The 12,090-nt window shown below is 39.5% G+C and overlaps 1 protein-coding gene across 2 annotated transcripts in view; it reads right to left on the bottom strand.

The window, feature by feature from the left end:
* The window catches only part of LOC117450140 (copine-9-like), a 155,273-nt gene that overhangs the window by 31,173 nt on the left and 112,010 nt on the right, over positions 1-12,090 (bottom strand). For both annotated transcript variants that reach the window (XM_071203849.1, XM_071203848.1), the window contains 7 exons: positions 11,584-11,687; positions 9,975-10,079; positions 4,226-4,267; positions 3,938-4,013; positions 2,753-2,806; positions 2,477-2,538; positions 2,047-2,093 (listed from right to left, as the gene is read on the bottom strand). In XM_071203849.1, coding sequence (XP_071059950.1) covers positions 2,047-2,093; positions 2,477-2,538; positions 2,753-2,806; positions 3,938-4,013; positions 4,226-4,267; positions 9,975-10,079; positions 11,584-11,687 — 490 coding nt within the window. The remainder of the gene's footprint in view (positions 1-2,046; positions 2,094-2,476; positions 2,539-2,752; positions 2,807-3,937; positions 4,014-4,225; positions 4,268-9,974; positions 10,080-11,583; positions 11,688-12,090) is intronic.

Here is a 12,090-nt window from a genome sequence, read left to right as displayed (position 1 = left end):
TTTGAATTGGAGCATAGTCTCCTGGTGAAATTGTTACGTACATTTGTGTGTCATCTGCATAGCTATGGTAACTTATTTTGTTGTTCTTCATTATCTGAGCCAGTGGTAGCATGTAGATGTTAAAGAGAAGAGGCTCCAAGATGGAGCCTTGAGGAACCCCACATGTCATATTTGTCAACTCAGATGTGTATTTACCTATAGAAACAAAGTTGTTTCTGTCCTTTAAGTAGGATTCAAACCAATTGTCATTAAAGACCTTTACAAGAGCAGTCTCAGTCATGTGGTTTAGACGAAAGCCTGACTGGAACACATCGAAACAGTTATTTAAATGCAAGAAATTACTCAACTGTTGAAAAACAACTTTTTCAATGATCTTACCTAGAAATGGGAGGTTTGATATGGGCCTGTAATTGTTCATTACTGAAACATCTAGATTATTCTTTTTTAAGAGCGGTTTAATGACTGCAGTTTTCAGGGCCTGTGGAAACATACCTGAGTGAAGAGATTTGTTTACTATATGAAGTAGTTCTGAGGCCATGCAAGGCAAAACATCTTTGAAAAATCCTGTTGGAATAATATCAAGGCAGCAGGAGGAGGACTTCAGAAGTTGTATAATGTCCTCTAGGTTTTTATCATTAATCTGATGGAATTGTGTCATGATGTCTGAATTGATATTAGGTGGACACAGAGACAACACATTTGCTGTACCTGATGCAGAGGCACTGACTGCTTGTCTGATTTTCTGAATTTTGTCAGTGAAAAAGGCAAAATCATTGCACGCCCTGGTGGATATAAATTCAGAGGCTACTGACACTGGGGGGTTAGTTAGTCTGTCGACGGTAGCAAACAAGGCACGTGCGTTGTTTTTGTTTTTGGTACTGATGTCAGAGAAGAACGATTGTCGTGCGTTTTTCAATTCCAAATTATAAAGGCCAAGTCTCTCTTTATAAATGTCAAAGTGAACCTGGAGATTTGTTTTTCGCCACCTGCGTTCAGCTTTTCGACATTCTCTTTTTTCTGTTTTCACGGTCATGGCCTTTCTCCATGGAGATATGTTCTTCCCAGTCACTTCCTTTACCTTAATTGGAGCAATGGCATCTATAACATTTTTAATTTCTGAATTAAAATGATCTACTAGCTCATTTACTGAGGTGTTAGCAGGGGCAAGTGTGGTTAGAAAATTCTGAGTAAACATTTCCCTAGTATTTCAGTTAAATATCGCTTTGTGGTTACCTCACAGCTTTATAAACCAGCAGCAGTATTTTGAAATATATTCTTTGACACACAGGAAGCCAGTGTAAAGACTTCAGAACAGGAGTGATTGTGATCCACTTTCTTTGTGTTAGTGAGGACTCGAGCAGCGGCGTTCTGAATCAGCTTTCTAATAGATTTTTTAGTGAGACCTGAAAAGACACCATTACAGTAGTCCAGTCTACTGAAGATAAAAGCATGGACAGTTTTTCCAAATCCTGCTGTGACATTAGTCTTTTAATCCTCAATAATTCTTTAGGTGATAGTAGGCTGATTTAGTAACTGTTTTAATGTGACTGTTGAAACTACGGTCCGAAGTCCATGACTACACTAGATTTCTCGCTTTATCTGTTGTTTGAACATTGCAGACTGACTGATTAATAGTCTGAATAATAGTCCAAAAAACATTGCTAACAGAACATGCCCAATTTAGTTTCTAGCTTAACACTGTAAAGATTAGGCCTTACTAATAAAGACCTTATACTGATTGTCAATTGAAACAGAAATGTAAAAATGGCAATTGAGACTTTTAACCATGAATAACTAGTATCCCATTGTGCCAAACTATTCTCTTACGATGTGTAACTATTACTGTAGTTAACTGATTCATTACTAGGAGCCAATTTGGGCATTTTACAAGCAACATAATTATTTGTATGTTTAGTTTGAAAAGCTTGACTGACCATATCTGGTCAAACTGCATTTTAATTAATATAAGGGAGACATCAAAGAGTTCTAAAACCCACGTGTATGTACTACAATCAATCAAAATACATGCAAGTCAAAGCAACTTACCGTTTGACGCTGTGAAGTCAATAGCCACCGTGAAGTTCAGTTGTGTTCTGTTGCAAAGAAAATGGTAATCATAGAAGAAAATATCACACACTTCAGTTAACTTAATACCCATTGTATTTCCATCACACATACACATCAACTACTGACGTTCAATATAATTAGTTTACTGGTTCACTGGCTAATTAGTATGGCAGGACAATATTCCCTCCACCATCATTGAGGCCTAATTAAGTCAAACAAATGAAAGTAGTGATTAAAAGTGAATGAGGTGAATACATAGGGTATTTATAATTGAGTTTTACCAATGCACATCCCCCCACCCAACACTTTGTGTGATGCTGTGAGGGTTTAAGACATTCAATCTAGTAACAACTAAAATGTTGGCTATTGACACTCACTGTGAGAGCAGTCTAATTATTATTCCACTCACCCTCCTCGGATGAAATCCACAAAGGTATACTCGGACTCCACTTTGAAGGACAGCAGAGTTACCTGGCAAACACACACACACAAACAGAGTGATAAACAGAGAAGGAGGGTGGATAGGGACCGGGCCAGGTAGACAGGGAGGAAAAAGTCAAACAGGTGCAGACAACAACATAGTCAGTGAGAGAGAAGCTGATGTGGTGGTGGTGGCTAAAGAAATATACATGAGAACAATTACACTGGAGACAATATGGGACACATGAGACTTGGGTGTACTCACAGTTCCAGAATTGATGTATTTCTTCTTTTTGCCTTTCTTCTTTGGATTTAAAACCTGCCGGTGATGCGGACAAGTAAGTTAGTGATTGAGAGGGTACTTGTAAAAACCACTTCATGCCCTGAAATGATGTTTGATAATGACTATGAATAATTCAACAGAGTTCTGATACTGGAAGACCATGAATTGAAACCAATAAGGTTTTACTGAGAAAATCTAGTGTAGAGAAAATACATGAAAGGTGAACAGATGAATCCCTCCAACCAGCCATCCATACATTTGTCCTAATGTAGGTGTGTACACTTATACATTCATCCATTTGTATATCAATCCATCCACATGTACATCAATCCACCAACCCATCCATCCATCCATCGGTTTGTACTTCCATCCATCCATCATTACTAATCTGTTTAATTATTTATTTGGTCATTATGCCAGTGCTATTATTAATTAGTTCCCTTGGAGCATAGCAATCCTTTCTCAAATTCCTAGCTCAATTACTAAATAGTTCTTGTCATGATTTTGTTTGGAAAGTGCTAATTCAAATTACCACAGCCTTTAAGACCCTTAACCTGACCATGAAGGATCCAAAATGTACTTGGTCCTTTTTGCTTTACCTCATTAAAGTCAAATACATATGTTTAGGTAAGAATTCAGTGTATATAACAGTGAAAAGAGTTACCATGTACCATGTATTCATTATTGATGTTGATATTGACTTGTATTTGATGAAAATAGGATGGGTGGTCATAAAAAGATCATTACTTAATTATCATTGAGGTTTACATAACAACCTATGAGAAAATTGACAGGCCACATGTTGACATACTATCACAGTCTTCTATGTAATTCAATTGCATTGAGTATTGACATTTATCATCATGTATCATTACAACCAAGTAACAATTTAGCATCAAAATAATAAAAAAATGAACATTACAGGACCTCTCATTCCTGTGACTTTATTTATCAATGTGTGAAATCTTCGATTCCTTCAAAGGGAAATAATAATATCTACAACATCTTTTCAGCCTTTCCATTTTCATCCCCTATTTTGTATTACTTCGCTTCGTAAAGCTGAAAGATTGTTTTGAGCCTTTAGAGAGCTAGCCAGCTGGAGTTAAAATATCAATATCATAATAATGAAATTTCATATGACAAACCACCCCCCATGTCACGACTCACCTCGTAGACATTGAACTGGTTCTGCCCTCGAGACAGCTCTCTGTAGCTGGTGGTGAACTCGCCAATGACGTCATGGCTGCACACAAACACCCACAAAGACAGGCGAGCATGAACACAAACGTCATAATCGGAGAGAAATGTTCACGTCTTTGTCTCTATCCGCACGTCTTGCTCCATTATTGTTTCTGTCAATCTCATAGTAACTGCATCACATTTTCACCTACAAAGTGTACACATGGCTGTTCACTTTCTTCTGACATTTGAGAGAGAAAGCTGATTTATTTGTACCTTCCATCTCGATCCCAGTCATAGACATCTACCTTCACAGTCCTGAAACAGAAACACAATATCTTATTTCTCAAGGTGTGCTCTGTACCACATTATCTCCCGTCAATATAACGAGAATCTGAAAATGGTATTGCATTTTAAAACTGCATCACACTGGGAAAAGAGCAATTACACATTCACTGATTCAATAGCCGCACGTCGAACAGGATTATTTGCACAGCAGGTACAGGTTGTTATGTGAGCTCTGAATTAAAAAATCTATCTATGCTCACTGCTTCAAGGCAGTGAACATCATCTATTCAAAACCTAGATAGAGGGATACAAATGAAAAATAAAGCATACCGTACAACAAGTATATATGTTACAGGCATACAGTACAAGTAACATATAGTGTTACTGGGCTGGGTTGAAATTCAGTTAAAACATCACAGGTCTTAGAAATAGCATATGGGGAATGAAGCTTTACCGTGAAGACCCACAAAGTTTGCCCCTATTTATTTTTACTGTAGGCATTGTTGGATTCAAGTTGAACTAAATGCAAATGCACAGAATTCTCCTCAAAGATAGGCATTGATTTGCCAAAAACTGGAAGTTTACTCTTGAATCTCTAATAGTTTTTACTACACTGTCAAAAATGGCTGTGAAATCCACAGTTATTTACAGTGTTTGTGCACAGTACATTACTGTATACCATTTTAGAGTATAATACCGTGTTTCCAACCAAAGATTATAGCAACTCTGGAGTTGTAGAAATAGCAGTAGTAACGTCCCAACTGTATAAAATCACAGTAACCAACAATGTACTGTAGAAGATCACAGTAACCAACAATGTACTGTAGATATTCACAGTAACCAACAACTGTAGATATTCACAGCAGGGTTTCTGTTAGCCGGTAATTACCGGTTTTTAGCTGGTAAAATGTATTAAAAACCGGTCAATTTAAAACCTGTCGGTCAAAATGTCCGGTAATAATTAGGGATGCTCCGATCGATTGGCCGCCGATCATTATCGGCCGATATTCACTCTTAATAGTTTGATCGGTGCTCTCTATAAAGTCCGATCAGGAGAGCTGGATCTGATCGATATGGACATAAACGCGAGTGAAGTGTAACCGGACGCGAGATCAGAGATCAGATCAGCTGCTGAGTCTGACGGAGACACGCAGCTCTGCATGATCACCTGAAGCCCCGCCCACTGTTTAGCGAGCTGCATGAGAAACTGACGTGATGTCAGGAGAGAGAGGGAGGGAGAGAGGATCCGTTTCTCCAGTGTTATTATCCAAAATTAATGTAAACTTTTGAATAATGTACGTTATCTAATATAAGTAGTTTGTTTGAATGTAATAATTATGTTATTTGTGGAAGAGCATCATTTATTGAAAAATGAATACGATTATAAACTGAAGCAATATAAAAATGAGCCCCATTAACTGAGTTTTAAACATCAGCATATCCGGTCATAGTCTGGTAATTACCTGCTAACGGAAACTCTGCAACACAATTCTTATTATTATTGAAACATGACCGATAAGTTTCAAATTTGTCCGGTAAAATAAACTAACTAATCACAGTAACCAACAATGTACTATAATCACAGTAACCAACAATGTACTGTAGATATTCACAGTAACCAACAATGTACTGTAGATATTCACAGTAACCAACAATGTACTATAATCACAGTAACCAACAATGTACTGTCGATATTCACAGTAACCAACAATGTACTGTAGAAGATCACAGTAACCAACAATGTACTGTAGATATTCACAGTAACCAACAATGTACTGTAGAAGATCACAGTAACCAAAAAAGAAAGAACCACCTGAAAAACCCCATTTCTAGAATAGCTAAAATATCTAAAATATCTTAAATAAACCAACATATTTTTCTTAATATACTACATTTTGATGCAGTGTAATTACTAGTTTGGCTATACTAGATATTTGATATACTTAGTAGATATATATTTGTAAGACCCTATGTCTTTGCAAACTGGAAGAACTACAAATGTGGTGCTGATTTATACAAAGAATGTGTCTTGCACCTTAAAAACACAACACAGAGGAATACAAATAGAAAAAAGTAAGGTAATAATCATCATTTTTATTATTATTGTAGCAGCTCAATTCCCAGTCCAGTTTGAGTTGCAGAGAGGCTAAGCTTGTTTATAGGCTGTGACGCGTTTTCAAAGAGAAAGTCCACACCGAAGTAATATAGTCTGACAATATTTAATAAACAAAAACATTGTGTTGGCTTTCTTCATTGTAGATGAAGTGGATGCAATAGAATTCCCACAATTATTATATCACTACAAATGAATGACTCAAGTGTCTGTTCATTTTAAAGAAAATCAATACAAGGGGGGTTGAATCCTAGGCTACATGTAAAAGACAGAACCACTACTTTTCAAAACTATAGGTTACTTACGTAACCCCAGTCATCAGAGTAACATGAAGTGAGATGTCTCACTATGGGATGCGCCTCATCGCGGAGCAAACAGAAGCATCAATCACACCAATCCTGATTGGCTGGTGATCTTGACGTCAGCGTCAGGGAATTCACCCCCTATAAGTAGCTTGCGCCACAACGCATGCGTCATTCAAAATAAGCACCTCTTCTCGCTTCACCATAGCAAGGTGGGCCGTCTGGTGAGACATCTCATTTCATGTTACTCTGAGGCCTGGGGTTACGTAAGTAACCTATATTTCTCCTTCATAACACTCCGTTCGATGTCTCACTATGGGATATTGTAGCTCCCGTATTGTCAGACGAGCTTATCTCGAAAATCACCAAACCAACCAGAACTTTAACAGGTAGAGCTCTGACTCAACCAGGTGCCCAGCACTGCTTGAGTCACACTGGGAGTAGAACGTCCAGCCTGTTAAGAGGCGGACAAAAGTGAGCGGCGAGGACCAGCTTGCCGCTTGCACCAATGTCTTGGATGGGAGACATCCTGGACAGAGCCCAGGATGCAGCCAGACCCTGAGTCGAAAGAGCTCGCGGACCCGAGGGTGCCTGCGAACTCTGACTCATATGGGCCCTAAAGCAATTGCTTCCACAAACCAGTGGGAGAGCCGTTGCTTAGTAACAGGCTTGCCCTTATAAGGGTTAGCCCAGGACACAAGGGGTTGGTCATTATGACGAAGCACCCTTGATCTGTCCCTGTACGTGCGTAAAGCACGGGCTGGACACGGCAAATCCGGCCGCTGTTCCCCGGAGGAATACAGTGGCGGGGAGGATGCCTCAATGTCAAATGTGGTACCTGAACCAACCGCCTTAAGATAAAGGCAGGGTTGGGCTTCAACCGCACTCTGTTTTCCCTGGGGCGAACTGAGTGCATGAAGACTGTACAGATAGCGCATGAGTGCCACTGGCTCGCTTGGCAGCTGCCAGGGTCAGCTTCATGTCACATTGTATTCAGATTGTACCACTCACGGGCCAGGCCCATAGAGCCAAGCGCTCTGGGTGTGGGTGAAAGATCGCCCCCCCCCCGCTTGGGACAGTATGTCCCTGCGTAGTGGGAGCTGCCATGGCTGTCCGCACAGCAGCTGATATATCTCCGCTAGCCAGTACATAGCTGGCCAGTGCGGAGCTATCAGAATAAGTGTGTGGCATTGCTCTCTCACTCTGGCCAGAGTTGGGGGTATCAGAGCCAGGGGTGGGAACGCGTACAGAAAAGCCCGGGGGCCAATCGTGCGCGAGTGCATCCACGCCTAACGGTGCATTTAGATCGCGCATCGAAAAGAACAGCTGACACTGAGCGTTGTCTTTTGATGCGAACAGGTCCACCGCGGCTCTGCCGTAACGCACCCACAGCTGGCTCACAATCCTTGGATGTAGAGTCCAGTCTGCATAAAGTGGTGTACCTCTGGACAGTAGATCTGCCCCGAGGTTCATCACTCCCGGTACATGCGTCGCTCTCAGAGAGAGGAGACGTCTACCGCTCCGTAGCCGGCGAGCGCCCGTCGACCGAAATGGTTATATTTGGGTTCAGTCTGTGGACCGTTAAGCTTGTCCGGCTACTATAGAGATTTGCTTTGAAGCGAGAAGAGGTGTTTGAATGACGCATGCGTCGTGGCGCAGGCTACTTATAGGGGGTGGATTCCCTGACGCTGACGTCAAGATCACCAGCCAATCAGGATTGGCGTAATGAGATTGATGCTTCTGTTTGCTCCACGATGAGGCGCATCCCATAGTGAGACATCGAACGGGGTGTTATGAATGAGAACTACTTCCGTCAGTGGTCTTGACCAGTTTGCATTTATAAAGTATGCACAAATGTGTTTAATCGTTAATGTCAGACATGTACTAAGTAAATACATTTGTTCCTGCTCAAGATTAGATTCAACTTTATTGTTATTGCACATATTATAGTTACTGAGATAACGAAATGCAGTTTAGCTTCTAACCAGGAGTGCAAAAAGCACTAAAGTGAAAAGTAATGTACACAATAAAATATAGAATTAATTGAATGATGAATAAACAGTGAGGGGTATGAACAACAGAACAGGTTTGAATAAACTGTGTTTTTTTATTTACCCAAGGTCCACAGAAAACATCATAAATCAATAATTGAATTGAGGATGTGGTTGAAACTCGAAATTCATATTTTTTTTTCAAAGAAAAATATTTTATTGGGGCTAATACAAATTGTAGATACTAGACCAATTTTCTCAAACTGGGAAGAGGTATAAAACATTAACGGGGAAGTATAACACCAAATGATTATTACTTATGTTGTTATCTTATAAAGAAATAATAATATATATATAATAATTCTAAAAAATCTTTAAAATAACCCAAAGAGAAGTACAATTTATTTTAGCAAGTGGCATTGCACTTCTCTATGCTTTTTGTATGCAGAGTGTTCCAGGCAGGAAGTGACTTTACCAGCTGCTTAGACAGTCCAACCCCACTTATAATGTGCAAAACAGTGCTGTGTAGAAACTGAGGCAGTCTCAATAACACCAGTGCTGGTCCCTGGGACACCACGACCGACTGCTGGCATTATTCTGACCGCCCCAGCAACAGGTGACAAGTCCTTGATCATAGAGAAACTGTGTCTGCTACGCAGGAACTCAAGTTGTTAATTTAAAAAGTGATTAAACACATCTTCATAGATTAATTTAATATCTAATGAGTAATTTAAATGTCTCCTATTATACTATTTTTCATCAATATATGGTAAAGATATTTCCATATATTGATAAATATATGGTAATATACAATGGTATATACTGTATGTTTTGTATATATACAAAACATGTATCTGAACTGTTTGCCTCGAAATACCAAACAGATCATTGTAGCATCCCATAATCCCCTCTGTTTCAGCCATGTTTCCAAAGTGCTGATTCTGTGTCTGTTACTTTAGATGAAAATAAGGAGCCACTCCCCACGCCCCTCTGAGAGATATTTGGTTAAAAAGAACACAATGGTGCTCTAGGAGGAGATTCAGGTGATAAGGGGGGGGGGGGGGGGGGGGGGGTTACCTTGGTTGGATAGTATTGGCTAATGGTTACACAAGACAAAAAATCATAAAATGGCCAGAATCTGATCAGCTCATTTCCAGACAGGTTTTTATATAAATGGATCAGGACAAAAAGTGAGCGAATCTTTTTTCCTGAAACTTTCAGAATGTTTTTACACATGTCTTTACACATGTTTATGTAGAAAATATATGAAAAAGTGGAGTTTGCATAATAGGTGACCTTTAACATTTCACTATTTGGACACCTTTTCTGACCTGTCAAAGTCGCCATTGCAGAGAGCTCGAACCGGGATGGTGAAGGGCTGCCACACCGGGTTCAGTGTGTTCTTGATCACCTCCGTCTTGTGGCAGATGGTGAACCTGCCAGCCAAATAACATAAAAAATGTTTGCTCGTACCTGAATCCCACATAACTTAATGTAAGCTTCAGCTGCAATGCTGCAAACATCTTACAGATACCTGTTTACATATATCTATGGGGCATGACAGAATTGCAGATTGAGTTTTATTCCACTGAAAGTCTCTAAAATGCAGAGCAGCAGAAGGTGGTAATCACACTAAAGGTTGGGATAAGCCTCAGAGGCTGGTGTCATACAAAGACAAGTTCATTTTTATGGAAAACAACAGAGAACAGATGCAACACAAGATATTATTTGCACTTAATCGTCACTCAAAAAAAGCTCACAATTTCTTTCCTTTCTTTGTCCAAAACATTGTTTGAGGGCTGTCTGGCAACATCTCGCTTTACCCTCAATCGGGCTTCCCAGTGAGACCTCAGCTGCTGCCGGTTTTCACCGAGCGGTACCAATGAATCTACAGATATGCTGCGCTCTGAACAGCAGTCCCTTAATAGTAATACTTGTATCCACCCGAGGATAAGTGGCTGGTAGCATGGAATTAAATCTTATAACAAAGGATGAACAGACTGTTCTTTGGGCGTGTGGATTTAAAGAATTTTAGGGAAAATTAAAATGTTTGACTGCTTCGAAGGTTTCAGCTTTCTGGAATACTCTCATGGAAGAATAAAGTACTATATGCTTTATGAGAAGTATGATTTCAATCTTAAGCCCACTTTTAAAACATGAAAAGTCCAATTCAAACTGTAAATGAATCGTGGGAACAAGAGGTTTTAACAGTAGGAAATAAAAAATCAGAATCACATTTATTGCAAGATTTATTTCCCTTAAAACTGGAGAGGGAAGTGAAATATGAGGAGGTTCAGATGTTGCTTTGAAGGGTCTTTAAACATTTATTTTTATTTTTTATGTCTTATCTTAAATATTAAATACATCAAAAACAGTGTGTATGTCTTTAGAACCATGAAAACAACCATACAAGAAGAGCCTGAGATCTGAAAAGTGAAACCAATGCGGATGATCTGCCTTAAACTTACAGTCTAACTATTAGCCAGGAGGGGACAAACCCACTAATCGCAAAAAAAGACTGTTTGTATAGAAGTCTATGAGATAATTAGCCTTCCTTTTACTTAATTTATTACCTGGATAAAAACAATTCTGACAATTGTATGGATGCAATCTCTTGTTTCAAGTCTAAGATATAGCATAATGTTAATTTTTGTAAATGATGGTCCCATTTACAGTAAAATAGATTATACAGCACCATGCCGTTCTACCATGCCGAGTAATTTTCATCAACTTGTCCAAATATAGTCATTTCTGAATTCAAGAAAAACAAGATGCTAAAATGCTAAACATACGGCTACAAAACACAAACCAATGTTTAAAGTAATGGGTGCCACATGTGTTATTACATTTGTATGTTCTTACTAAAAGGTGAATAAAACATATATCTCCTTGGTGTAACAGTTGGTGGTATAATTTGAAAGACATAGGTAAAAGACTCACGTTCCGTCCTCGTTACTCCGGTAGAAAACCAAGAAGGGGTCCGACTTGCCAAAAAAGTCTTTTTTGTCCAGCTTGTTGGCACACAACTGCATGGTAGCAATATCCTGAGAGAGGAGACAAACCGTTTTAGTTGAACATCAATATAGTCATTCTGATGCAATTTCATTTCTAAATCAGCAATTTGTTTTCTTCAGGAACTCATTTCTTGGGAGTATAGGTTTTCAAGGAACACCGCCCCAACAATCATAAAACTGAGACTCTCTTTGAATATAAAGTCATTGCTATTAGGAATACATTAAGGCAGGGGTCGGCAACCCAATGTTGGCAGGCGGCACCGTAACCAGTGGCACACTAGGAATAAGGGGAATAAGTGTATTTTCGGATCCTGAACGAGACCGCCGCCAGAACGCGTCTCCCCGTTACCTACAGAAGGAAGCCATGCACACAACGCAGCCCCGCTCTCTTTGTCTCCAGGTGACTTTCTGCCGCTTTCCTCCGTGGTGCAGT

The sequence above is a fragment of the Pseudochaenichthys georgianus genome, chromosome 7 (assembly GCF_902827115.2).
Source record: "Pseudochaenichthys georgianus chromosome 7, fPseGeo1.2, whole genome shotgun sequence".
Lineage (NCBI taxonomy): Eukaryota > Metazoa > Chordata > Actinopteri > Perciformes > Channichthyidae > Pseudochaenichthys > Pseudochaenichthys georgianus.
This window is presented reverse-complemented; position numbering and strand designations above follow the sequence as displayed.